Here is a 13,886-nt window from a genome sequence, read left to right on the forward strand (position 1 = left end):
ATTAAATATTGGCCCGATATATTGGTTGGGCGATATATCGATTAGGCGATATATCGGTTATGCGATGTATCAGTTAGGCGATATATCGGTTATGCGATGTATCAGTTAGTCAAAATATCGGTTATGCGATGTATCAGTTAGGTGATGTATCAGTTAGGCGATATATTGGTTATGCGATGTATCAGTTAGGCGATATATCGGTTGTGCGATATATCAGTTAGGCGATATATCGGTTGTGCGATGTATCAGTTAGGCGATATATCGGTTGTGCGATATATCAGTTAGGCGATATATCGGTCTACCCTTAATCCTGAAGTCCCTTGTGATTAAACATTGTGTTGTTTTGGGTAAAAGATGTGCCACAAAACAGTTGAATGATTTGGAGAAAACATGGCTACAGATGGAATCATAACGACTCGTTGGAAAATTTTATTAATTGTCTTAATCAATACTGTCAATCTAATTCATCTAACTGTCACACCCTTTGACAGTTGTGGCCAAATCACCAGAGGTTATGTATAGAGACTATGCTCTTGTTGCCCTCAAAGTCAGATTTTGAATCCCATTTGAACCATTGAGTAGTATGCAAAAACAAAATACATCATTAAAGTGTGACATAGCTCCTTCCTCACACAGAAAAGGTTTGCTCACTCAGATTTTTGCTCTTGTGTGGATCTCTCTCGTTTCCAGGCATCGGATCAACCTATTTTCATGCCACTCTCAGCTTCCTGGGCCAGATGCTGGACGAGCTGGCCATTTTATGGGTGCTCATGTGTGCCATCGCCATGTGGTTTCCTAAGAGGTACCTGCCGAGAATGTTCAGGAGGAATCGGTATGAAGCAAAACTTTTGTGCAGATGTATATTTGGGCTGTTTTAAATAACACATACACAGATCTTAGATTCACTTGTTTTTTTAGTTCTCCAGTCTTAAAGCTTATGTAACACTTCGATATTTAGTGCATTATTAAGCATTACTAAACTATTAAATAAAGTATTAATAACTGATAAACCATATTACGTAATGCATTTCTAAGCAGCCCCCCCCCCCAAACCCTTTGTTCTAACCTTAAGATCACTTAGGAACCCTTTGAGTATAATTGCTTAATAATGCACTAAGCAATGTTAATAAGGAACCCTTTGTTCATTAATGCTCAATAATGCACTATGTAATGTTAACAAAGAGACCATTTGTTTATCAATGCTTAATAATGCATTAAGTAACGTTATTAAAGGGACTCAGACACTAGTCAGTGGCTTGATGTGATTAGCTGGGTTCAGTATATAGGAAACATTTTACTGATTGGCTTAATGAACTGACGGTATTGGAATGTTTACTTTGTGAGACGACTCTTTTCATGATTTGGTGCTACATAAATAAAATTGAACCCTTATTGTTATCAAAGTTTAATTTAGAAACAGAGCAGTGACCCTTGCAGTATGTGGAGTTTATTGTGGGTCACAGACTTGTCTCATGATGCTCCTCCGCTGTGACTCCCTGGTTTAATAATAGCCACGTCTAATATAGCTGACACCAGTAAAAGCTGCATCACATGTTTCAACTGCTCTTTCCATCAATGGCGTTTGTTTTTTATTCTACAGGCTGTCGCTTCCTATCTTCGCCTGCTTTAACTCATTCGTAACTGAACAGAGTCTGTTTATCGCGTGAATGCAGAGTGTCAAGTCAAGTTTAGTTCTTTAAGACAATTGTAAACAACAGCTGACTAAAGTGCTGCAGACGCTGTAAAACATACACCCGGGTACTCAACCAGCCAGTTGAGCTCTAAAGTTAAGCATTAAAAGTTCAATGGATAAATTGTGATTGCACAAAGCAAAACAGGATGTTTTGCACAACAAAAAAAAATACTTTCTTCAGTATTTAGGATGAATTGTATAATAAAACTTCGTGTTGTGGTTCTGTGTGCAGGTTAAGGTTCAAAGTGGTGATCGGTGTCCTGTCGGGTATCACCACCGGGCTGGCTTTTGTTAAACCTGTAGTAAACTCGGTATCGCTCATGACTCTGGGCATCCCTTGTACAGCGCTGCTCATTACTGAGCTTAAAAGGTGAGTGGAGCTTTTAAACGTCCAGCATCAGCCTCAAAATGTCAGAAATGATTCTTTAAAACAATCCATACAAAAACATAGATGGAGGAATTCCCTTCTTTCTTTCTGACTGGAGCTCCAGTCGAAAGCAACAAAACCACCAACTGGGTTTGAAGACTAAAAATGACTTGTTTTGTTTGACTCAGTTCTACTTCACTCATGTTTTATTTTTACGCTTTTCTGTTGCTTTGGACCTCAGGTTTTCATTTTTTTAAGTGTGACTCACACTAGGACACGGCTGGATTGTGTATTTTTCTAAGAGTTTGAAGTAATCAGTTAAGCTAACCTAGAAAATCTTTGGGATAAAAAATATGTTTTTGTTTAAAATTAGTTGTTATTTTAACACCAGCTGATACTAACTAGCATTTAGAGAGCTAGTTCACTGAGAAACTGTGTTTTACTTGATATTTGTGAGATATGTTAAAGGGTAAATGGCCTGTATTTGATATAGTGCCTTCTAGAGTCCTGGAACCCCCCAAAGTGCTTTACAACACAATCAGTCATTCACCCATTCACACTCTGGTGAGGATTAGCTACACGGTAGCCACAGCTGCCCTGGGGCGCACCGACAGAGGTGAGGCTGCCGAGCACCGGCGCCACCGGTCCCTCCGAACACCACCAACAGACAAAATGGGTTAGGTGTCTTGCCCAAGTACACAACAGTAGCATTTTCTGTTCAGAACCGGGATCAAACCTGCAACCTTCCGATTGCTGGACAGTCCGCTCTATCTCCTGAGCTACTGCTGTCCCCACCCAGGACACTGCGCTCTACTCTCTCCTGGGTGCTAAACCCAGGAGAGAGTGCATCTTGGTTAGTAGAAGCTAACTGTCAGCATTAACAACTCCACCACACGGCAGAACTTTTTCAGGCTTGTGTTATGTGTGGAGATAAAACATCAATGTTGCAAAGCAAACTGAGTCAGTGGTAGAGTCATGTTGCTGTTAGCCAATCAGAGGTGAGATGTCCGAATATCAGGAGATAAGACTCCGTATCCTGCCATCTGAAGCTCACCTCTGCTTTGGCTTACTTCTACTTTCTGAAACAAGAGTGCCAGAGCTTTTTTCCTCACAGAAATCAACTCACAAGGAATTTATTTAATCTAATGACAACTGCAAATGTTTTGAAGAAAAAACAGAGTGAACTTGGTCTTTAAGGACAGATGCCAAACTCTTTTCTCACAAGTGCCACATTAATTCCGCAGTGTTTCATGGTTTTATTGTACCCGTCACTAGGGCTGCAACAACGAATCGATAAATTCGATGAAAATCGATTACTAAAAGCGTTGGCAACGAATTGCGTCATCGATTCGTTGTGTCGCACAACTCTTCCAAAAGCGCCCCCCCCTCCCTCCCGCCCGCCGTTGCGCGCAGACCAGAGCAAGTCAGATCAGCGCGAGGGAGAGCCGGTACCGGCAGATCAGCGCGAGGGAGAGCCTGCAGACTTGCGCTGCTGCGAACCGGTTCCGCATTGTTGCGCTGCGATCCAGGCAGCTGCTTCCAGCGCACGGTCCATTCTCAAAGTGGCGCAACCAAAAAACTATAATTAGCACACGATCGTTCTTGTCTGCACATGTTCTCTATTTTCTGTCTTATTTGTGCCTGAAGCGCGCTACTGCGGAGCTCATCACCTGTGCTGTGGTGATGTCACCTCACGCAGCATCGAAAACGCGCTCTGAGCTTTGCGGTCAGGAGATCTCTTTGATCTGCTCAAAAGTAACTGATGAGGTGAAAAGGTAAGAATCCAGGCAACAGATTTTCTGGAGAATTATGAGGAGATGCAGGAAGTTGAGAGACAGACAGGACAGGAAAATAGTTAAATAAAAACAATAAAACAAAGCAAAGTGTTGAAAAGTAAAATGTAGGTAGATTTATCTCCACTACATGTTTTTACCAGTAAAAAACAATAAGTTACACACATGTCATATTTATACATCTGATACAATTCAGATCACCTTCAAAACTCAGTCACACACCCAGGGCCGTTTCAAGACATTTTGGGGGCCAAGTCAAAATGCCCCCCCCAATAACTGGGCTCCCCAGAAGCCTCTGTGTAATTCATGCCCTCTCCAGTAGTGTTAGTTATATGGTGTTTATAAAAGCCCCTCAGACATTACTGACATGTTCTAATATTATCAGATGAAAAACTAAATTATCAGACATGCTGTCTCATCTGCTGCTTTTCTAAACTTGCAAAAAGTAACAAAAGCATTTGAAAACCACTATTTGTGGATTCTCTGAAAGTTTCCATGGAGTGTGTGACAACTTATTTTATCATTGATCCTATCGTCTAATCTCCCAGCTGAAACAAGCATCCTTAATAATCTGTGCACAGGAAGCTTACCGATGCTGTAGTAAAACAAAAGGTATAATAATTTATTATTAATAAAACCTTGTTGCAGCACTAAAGCATAAAAATGAGATTTTGCATTAAATATGCAAAATATTTACATATGAATTGTTTTAGAGCCCTTTTATTGGCAGAATCTGATATTAATTTAGTTCTTACAAAAAATGGGTTCCAACATGGTTTGTGTGGCGTTGCCATAGTGTGACGTCATAGGCACAGATCCCCTGTCCTCTTGTTTGGAAATGGAAATATGGTCACCCTACATTAAACAAACTGTCCACCCGGGCTTTTGCGCTGCACAGAGACGCTTCGCTGCCTACGACTTTGAACGTCAGTTGAGAGTCAGTCTCATGCAGACTGACCAATGAAGAGAGGGCCTCAAGTTAAGACCCTCTCCTCATTGGTCAGGCCACACGAGGTGGGTCAAAGGTTACTCTGGGCAGGTTACGTGTTGTCAGGCATTCAAGTACTGAGTATATTTACTGCATATTACAGTAAAATATTCTGTATGTGACCATATTGTGGTGATCCTCGGGTCGTGATGATGGAGCCCTTGAATATTGTTGCCCAGGGTACAACAAAGTGTTAATCTGGCCCTGGTTCCGCCGTCACATTGCCGCAGAAACTGGTTGATCACACCGGGGCCAGACTACTAGCATGTGGTTTTACAACCACATGTCCTCGGAAGCAAAAACGCTTTTAAAAGGGAGGGAGGAGTCCTAACTGTTGCTGCAGGCGTGTTGTGTGAGAGTGCAGTTATATACTGGTTAATATATTTTTGGGTTCAGTTGCTTTCATGTGGCCTAATGTGAGTCTATTTGGGATCATTGGAATGATCAGCAGCATTTCTTGATGTGACTTTATGGCAGTTGCCCAGGGCATCATCGCAAGGAGGATGGCATTCATTTACTTTTGTTTTATTTGGTATTTTTTCAGTCATTTTTGGAAATAGTGATCAATTTTGATTAATTCACAGCCTATGTTTAATTACATTTAAAATAAATGTCAACAGATGAGATCAAACAAAACAGATGAGAATTGCCCTTAAGCTGTTTAACTTGGACCAAGCATTTTAGGTCACAGATAGATGTAGCTTAGGGTCTCTGTCTATACACCTTATAAGACAATTTAGGTGATGGCATGTTGTTTTTCTGCTATTGAACTGTTTTCTAATAATGTTGTGTTAAATAGAGTGAAGGAAGGAGAGAAATTACGTTTCCCTAGCAGTTTTTCAAAATTTCCCCATGTAATCCGATTAATCGATTAATCGTGTCGAGACCCCATCCGATTAATCGATTATCCAAATAATCGTTTGTTGCAGCCCTACCCGTCACTTCTGTGTCTCACTTCGGTGTAATGGTCGATCACTAATCCTGGTTAGGTCTGAAGTGGGTTTTGTCAGCAACGCCTTCACCAAGGATCAACATGAGCTCATTGGAAGAGAAGCTTTATGGCTGCCAGGGAACACACTGGCAGTAGCTACATTGTTAGCAAATAAACATTAATACTGAGCAAACACAAATGAAAACAGTGTCTCCTATAAGTCAGGGTGTGTTTGTTGTTTCAACCCACATTCTGAGATTAGTCTAACTGAACTTGCTGGGCAAGATATTTCTAGGGTTTACAAAGAACGGTGTGAAAAGGGAAAAACATCCAGTGTGCGGCAGTCCTGTGGGCGAAAATGCCTTGTTGATGCTAGAGGTCAGAGGAGAATGGGCCGACTGACTCAAGCTGATAGAAGAGCAACTTTGACTGAAGTAACCACTCGTTACAACCGAGGAATGCAGCAAAGCATTTGTGAAGCCAAAACACGCTCAACCTTGAGGCGGATGGGCTACAACAGCAGAAGACCCCACCGGGTTCAACTCATCTCCACTACAAATAGGAAGAAGAGGGTACAATTTGTACCAGCTCACCAACATTGGACAGTTGAAGACTGGAAAAATGTTGACTGGTCTGACGAGTCTCGATTTCTGTTGAGACATTCAAATGGTAGAGTCAGAACTTGGCGTAAACAGAATGAGAACACGATCCATCATGCCTTGTTACCACTGTGCAGGCTGGTGGTGGTGGTGTAATGGTGTGGGGGATGTTTTCTTTGCACACTTTAGGCCTCTTAGTGCCAACTGCGCAAGGTTTAAATGCCACGGGCTACCTGAGCATTGTTTCTGACCATGTCCATCCCTTCATGACCACCATGTACCCATCCTCTGATGGCTAATTCCAGCATGATAATGCATCATGTCATAAAGCTTGAATCATTTCAAATTGGTTTCTTGAACATGACGAGTTCACTGTACTACTACGGCCCCCACAGTCACCAGATCTCAACCCGATAGAGCATCTTTGCGATGTGGTGGATCAGGAGCTTCGTGCCCTGGATGTGCATCCCACAAATCTCCATTAACTGCAAGATGCTATCCTACCAATATGGGCCAACATTTCTAAAGAACGCTTTCAGCACCTTGTTGGATAAATGCCACGTAGAATTAAGGCAGTTCTGAAGGCGAAAGGGGGTCAAACACCGTATTAGTATGCTGTTCCTGATAATCCTTTAGGTGAGTGTATTTACATCCACAAAAAGGCTGGTCAAAGATTTTGCCTGTGTGTTTCTGTTTGATCGCAAAATAATCTCAAAAACAACTAAATGGATTTGTAAGAAACTCTCCCACTGTGATAAGATCCATTTGCCTTCATTCAGACCATGGCCTGGATGACCCAGACGCTACACCAACATATACCTACAACTGATTAGGTTTCAAAGCCAACCTGATTCAGCTAATCAACCTAAGCAAACAAAAAATGGTCAAGTCTCACAATTTCACTTGAGCTTGAATATACAAGTGGAGTATGTTCTAGATTTGACCCAAACAGCCACAACTCTGATAGGTATTTCTTAAAAGACCCTATTTAATATATTACAGTTATTTTTTTAATTATTTTTAATCAATAAAATGTAAATAAAATATATTTTGCAGTATTATATTCATAAATATTGGCAAAAATATTTCTACACAACATTTCAGTTTTAGCTGAATATCGACCCAAACTGCTAATTCTGAAATAATGTTTTTGGTGTGTTTAGCTCCTGATCACATCTGATCAGGCCTGCAGCAGATCCAGCTGCACTGTTAAAGACTTCCTGCTCACTCAGTTTGAATAAATGATCCAGGAAGAGTCACTCAGGTTAATCCTGCTTTAACCGTACAAAACTGGTCCATACTGGTTTTGATCTGTAAATAATTGTAACGTATTATAAGTAATCTTGTCTCCTTACCATCTTTTCATTTTTTGTCCATGTAACATGTTCAATAACATCTGTAATAATAAAACTGGTGATAAAATCAATGACCAGAATGAGTTATCGGTTAGTATTTGTTTTAATAAATGTGTTAAAATATCCTTGTCCGGGGATCGGACCGCCAAGGCTCCCGCCTCGGTCTGCCACCCGATCCACACTGCACCGGACCCTTCATGTTCCTCCTGCACACGAGTGAGGGTAGGAGGGATCGGGAGATCGACAGGCGGATTGGTTCAGCGTCTGCAGTGATGCCGGACGCTTAGCCGATCTGTCGTGGTGAAGACGGAGCTGAGCCAGAAAGCCAGGCTATCAATTTACCGGTCGATCTGCGTCCCAATCCTCACCTATGGTCATGAGCTTTGGGTAATGACCGAAAGAACGAGATCGCGGATACAAGCGGCTGAAATGAGTTTCCTCCGTAGGGTGGCCGGGCTCAGCCTTAGAGATAGGGTGAGGAGCTCGGACATTCGGGAGGGACTCGGAGTAGAACCGCTGCTCCTCCGGATCGAAAGGAGTCAGTTGAGGTGGTTTGGGCATTGCTGTTATCCAATCAGAGGAGAGATTTCCAAATATCAGAAAATAAAACTCCAAATCCTGTCGTTTGAATCTCAGCTGTGATGTGGCTCACTTCTAGTACCAGAAATAGGTGCACCAGGGCTTTTTTTCCGCAGAGTATGACTTATAAGGCAATCACTGCTACTAGAGATCACAGCAAATGCATTGAGTAAACAAGGAATTCACACCTTTAAAGACAACTCTGAACCTTCAGGATGGGAAATGATTGGCCGTTCTATCTCCAGCATTTTGATGCACATTCAAGATTTTTCCTCTGGGAGGATGGAACAAAGTACTCACTCTTCATTTCAGGTTTTAATGACTTATTTCCTCTCATTTTGGTAGTTCCTGTTGCTAATGAGATACAGAGTCCCAGTTCCTGTTTGTCTGGAACACTTATGCAACCAGTCAGCTGTCATATTTCCCTTAAAGGAAATTAGGTATGTAGTGAGTTTAACGTGGCACTTGGGTGTCGATATTGAACGTTTTGAGGCATTTTGCTGCTGCACAATATTTTGGTATCAAAGCTTCACTATTTAGTTAATTTCTTTTCCAGCATTTTAGCATCAAAGCAGAAATCAGGAGTTTTTTTCCCTCAGAGGGTACCATCTAGTGGCAGAAACGTGTACTGCACATTAAGCTCCCATCTCTACTTCCATGATTAAAGCTGGAAGCAACGCTTCTTGTATGTGAATGTGCAACTCTAGCCGGCTAGCAAAGCTAAAACATATATTTTTAAAATAATTATTACTCAGGTTTTTATGATAGGTGTCAGTGGTGGCTGGTGAAATAATTTTTGGGTACGGCACATCTCCATCTTCAGGAAAAATACTTGGCTCCACATGTATTTAGAATCAGCTGTGGCTGATGGCTAAGCTGAAAAATGTGACGTCAGCAAATTACTATGTGGCTGCCATGCACAGCTCGTTTTTAGACTGAGAAACTTCGACGTTGCACGTGGGGGTGGGGGTGGGGGCAACGTCTATCACTGTGGTGCAGTATGGGGGCCAAAATTAAGACTACTGCCCAGCAGCAGGAGGCTATATAAATTCTGAAGCAATCTACCGATCTGATTAATGATAAGCTGGCGCCGGTAACTTGAGAGGCTGGCGCTGCTTACTGAGAAATAGCACCTTCACCGGCGTTACTACTAGATACGCTAGGGACTAGCAGCCCTCGGCTGGTCATTGACTGGATCACACACTCCCTCTGCTGTCTAATAGCATGGAGAGGCTAGCGTTAGCCTGGACGGGCTGGTGTTAGCATTGGAGAGGCTAGCCATTAGCGTGCCTAGGCTGGCCACTAGCTTGATTTCCTACCCCCTCGACGGACCTTTAGCATGGATAGGCTGGCGTTAGCATCGGAGAGGCTAGCCATTAGCATGTCTCGGAGAGTCACTTACTCTTATTAGATGCGTTTATTATTATTTTTTAAACTTTTATTAAACAGAAGACATACTATGAGACCTGTAATCACAGTTGTTCCTTTGACAGAACACGTTGTTATACACATTAACTTTAAGCATATTGTGCTGACAGCCTGTTAGCGTTGAGTGCTGCGTTAACTCCAATCTGCTCTTAATTACAGGTTGATGGCGTTTTCTTTTTAAATAGTTTGGTTTTCTTGCACATATCAGAGAAAAAGCCAGAGCCAACTAGTTTGTACTCTTCATCTTTGGATTTTAAATCCTTTGTTTTGAATTACAGGTTAATAAATATTAAAATTGTGATGTTATCTTTATTAAAACTATATAATATGTACAAAAAAACATAAAGTGACTCTCTAAGACATGCTAATAGCTAGCCTCTCTGATGCTAACGCCAGCCTATCCATGCTAAAGGTCCGTCGAGGGGGTAGGAAATCCAGCTAGTGGCCAGCCTAGGCATGCTAAAGGCTAGCCTCTTCAATGCTAACACCAGCCCGTCCAGGCTAACACTTGCCTATCCATGCTAATAGACAGCAGAGGGAGTGTGTGATCCAGTCAATGACCAGCCGAGGGCTGCTAGTCCCTCGCGTTTCTAGTAGTAACGCTGGTAAAGGTGCTATTTCTCAGTAAGCAGCGCCAGCCTCTCAGTTAACCGTGCCAGCTTATCATTAATCAGGTCAGTAGGTTGCTTCGGAATTTATATAGCCTCCTGCTGCTGGGCAGTAGTCTTAATTTTGGCCCCCATACCGTGCCATATATCACTGCCTCAGTGCCACTCTCTCTGTCCGCCAGGCGACACCTCTTTCAGAAGTGTTTTCCTAACAGGAAGTGTGGATGAAAGAAGTCTCCACTCACGCCTAGACTCTCACTTAAAGTTTTGCTTTCGATTCTACAAACAGACACTTGGGGGCGCTAAAGCAAGCCGAAACTGCCTATTTCACCTTTAACAGAATGTAAAAACATCTTTAAACAAACATTTACATTCTGTAACTTTTTCCAGCGGGTGTCCTAGTATGCAAACACTTCCCAGAAAATGTTATTTGTACATTGTTAGGAAATTTAAACGGTTCTTTCCACATTTGGTGCCTATGTCTGAGCAGTTTTTAATGGCCAGGGATTAGACATCCTCATCAAAACCATCAGCTTTACCCTTTTGAAACTGTAGATTTATCAGGTTTATTTATTTGGACCATTATGAGTTTGCAGTAGTCATCTTTCTTTTATTAATCATCCATCGCTGGTCTAAGAGATACTCACTTAAAAAAGCCTGAGTTTCTTGTTTACACAGAAAGCAACAAGTCGAGTCATCAAAATAGCATCATTTGCACCATTAGTGGTATAGTCTTTAAACTTGTCCTGTGTTGTTTTTTTTAAGTACAAGCACAACACATGCTTGTGACATCATCAGAATCAGTGTGTGAGGAGAAGCTGACGTTCTGTCACTGTGAAGCACGCCGGTGTATCATCAGAGCAGCTCTGTTATAGTCGGCCTCCCTCTGTTTTGGCACTCGGTGCCTGCCTTGACTGTGACTGGGATTTCTAAGGGCGACAACACTAAGAATAGCTTTTCAGTGGCACTCTGGATTAGCACATCTTTGTAGGTCAGGGGTGTGTTTATTTATGTAGCATGTTACAGAACTTTCACTCTCATTCTCATAATGCTGCAACAGCAGCAGCACACTTAAGGAGTTTGACATTAAGAACCAAGTTTGAGTTCCAGCTTTCTCAAAGGAAATCTCTGTTTCAAGCTGAGGAGTTCAAGTATCTCAGCATCATTTTTCAGGAGTCAGGATGGGGTGACAGCGGGAGTGTTACTCTGGTCTGTTGGGGTGATGGTAGAGCTGAATCAAAAGGCAATGATGTTGATTTACTTAACTGTCTGCTGCATCACTGTGTGGTACGGCAGCTGCATCCTGTTGGAAGACTGAAGCGCATAGACAGAGCAGCTGAGAAGATCCAGGATACCAAACCCACCTGGCCTGCACAACACTGAGCATTGTGGCGGATCCCACCCATCCCACTAACTGCTTCTTCTCCCTTTAGAACCCTTGGGAGAATAAGCAGAACCTTCCAGGCTAGAACCAGCAGCTTTAGCTGGAGTGTGTCACTGGGGATAGGGTTGACTGGGTTGCCCTCCTGGACCTGATACCTCCTCAGATAAGCAGACAGTACATGGATAAACGAGAAACTGCAGCTGTGATCAGCTGTACTTAAAAAGTTCTGCAATACATCTACTCATAAAATAGAGGTCTGCATGAATTCCTGAGTGACTTTTTGAACCAGACTATTCATTTTCTAGACCCTTGATGCCATTAGCCTAACCAAACCATAAACTGTAGCAGTAGATATGGCTCAGCTACGTTTACGCCTATTTAATCACAGCACTCTGTTTGTAGAGAGACACTGGGCGGGCTTAGCACCAGAACTGTGATGGAGAAAAACTACAAACATGGTGTCCACTAAGGAACAGTGCTTGTTTGAAACTGATTTTGCATTAACTTGGGACTATTTAGATTTAGACTTATTTTGAAAAAAGATGTCTTCTTCTTCTTCTCCGACGGTGTCCAAAAATTCAAACATTCTGATAAAAATTAGACATGAAATGCAAAATAGCAGGACAAAAACTGTGCGTGCGTGTGTCTGTGTTGTGATGTTACATACCAGTACTTCAATCTGTCATTGCAGATGTGAAAACTCCCGCGTGTTCAAGCTGGGGCTGATCTCAGGGATCTGGTGGGCGCTGGCTCTGCTCTGCTGGATCAGCGACAGGATATTCTGTGAAACGTGGTCGTCCGTTAACTTCCCCTACTTACACTGTGCTTGGTAAGCTCAAAGCTAGTTAAAAACCCATTGCTGGAGAGGATAATGTCATGTCATTGATGATGGTACTCCTCCTACTCTCACAGGCACATCCTCATCTGTCTAGCCTCCTACCTGGGCTGTGTTTGCTTTGCCTACTTTGATGTTGCGACTGAGGCTCCAGAGCGAGGCCCAGTCATCATGTTCTGGCCCAACGAGAAGTGGGCCTTCATTGGTGTACCGTATGTTTCTCTGCTCTGCGAACACAAGAAGTCAACAATCAAGGTTACTTAATGGGGCCTGACGTCTTTGTCTGACAGCTTCGACACCTAAGAGCTGCTTGTCTGGGAGCACATCTCAGACCGGCGGAACCATTTTCTGCTCTGGACTCATCTTTAAATGGTGACAAAACAGGGTTTTATTATTTAATTTATACTCTGATGTCACTCAAACATGCAGAGTTTTACCCTTTAAACAACAAATCAATGCAGAGACAGCTTTACAGTGTTGGACTCATTCTCAGGCTTTAAATGGCCTGTATTTGATATAGCGCCTTCTAGAGTTCTTGGAACCCCCCAAGGCGCTTTACAACACAATCAGTCATTCACCCATTCACACACACATTCACACACTGGTGGGGATGAGCTACAATGTAGCCACAGCTGCCCTGGGGCGCACTGACAGAGGCGAGGCTGCCGAGCACTGGCGCCACCGGTCCCTCCGACCACCACCAGCAGGCAACGTGGGTTAAGTGTCTTGCCCAAGGACACAACGACAGCGACAGACTGAGCGGGGCTCGAACCTGCAACCTTCCGATTACGGGGCGAGCACTTAACTCCTTTGCCACCGTCGCCCCACGAGACTCTGAGTGAAAGTATTAGTTATGTGTGTTTTTCCTAGATAGATTTACTATTTTTACGATTGTGACAAAATCCTTTGTATGAAGAATTGTGTTGCCTTTACAGTGGTGTACCAGGTGCTGCCTGACTATTTAAAACCACACGCAGAAACAAAACGGCTCTGATTTGAGAGACTGGGATCCTCGTTACAATGAACTTACAACCTGGTTTTATAAAATATCACCGAACAGGAAGGTAATTCACACGAAGCCTTAGTCCTCTGTGCCAACAGTCCCCATAGTGAAAGTTCAGCTACTTTTATGACTGTTGAAAAGGGCTTAAAAGAAATATTATTTGAAATATGTGCCATATTCTGTTAAATAATATAGTAATTTGCATTTATTTTCCAAAGTAAATAATGCTGATTCTACATTTATGGGTGAAAAGGTACCTTTGGTAGTGGTCAGCTCTCAAACTAAAAAATTATATAGAAGAAAAAACAGATTTTTTTAAATAA

General features: G+C 42.4%; 1 protein-coding gene across 1 annotated transcript in view; it reads left to right on the forward strand.

Annotated features, from left to right (window-relative positions):
- Positions 1–13,052, forward strand: part of acer2 (alkaline ceramidase 2) — a 17,879-nt gene extending 4,827 nt beyond the window's left edge. The window contains exons 3-6 of the mRNA XM_015943681.3: positions 691–832; positions 1,926–2,063; positions 12,417–12,554; positions 12,638–13,052. Coding sequence (XP_015799167.1) covers positions 691–832; positions 1,926–2,063; positions 12,417–12,554; positions 12,638–12,824 — 605 coding nt within the window. The 3' untranslated portion in view covers positions 12,825–13,052. The remainder of the gene's footprint in view (positions 1–690; positions 833–1,925; positions 2,064–12,416; positions 12,555–12,637) is intronic.
- Positions 13,053–13,886: the final 834 nt, after the last annotated feature.

This window comes from Nothobranchius furzeri, chromosome 6 (genome assembly GCF_043380555.1).
Source record: "Nothobranchius furzeri strain GRZ-AD chromosome 6, NfurGRZ-RIMD1, whole genome shotgun sequence".
Classification (NCBI taxonomy): domain Eukaryota; kingdom Metazoa; phylum Chordata; class Actinopteri; order Cyprinodontiformes; family Nothobranchiidae; genus Nothobranchius; species Nothobranchius furzeri.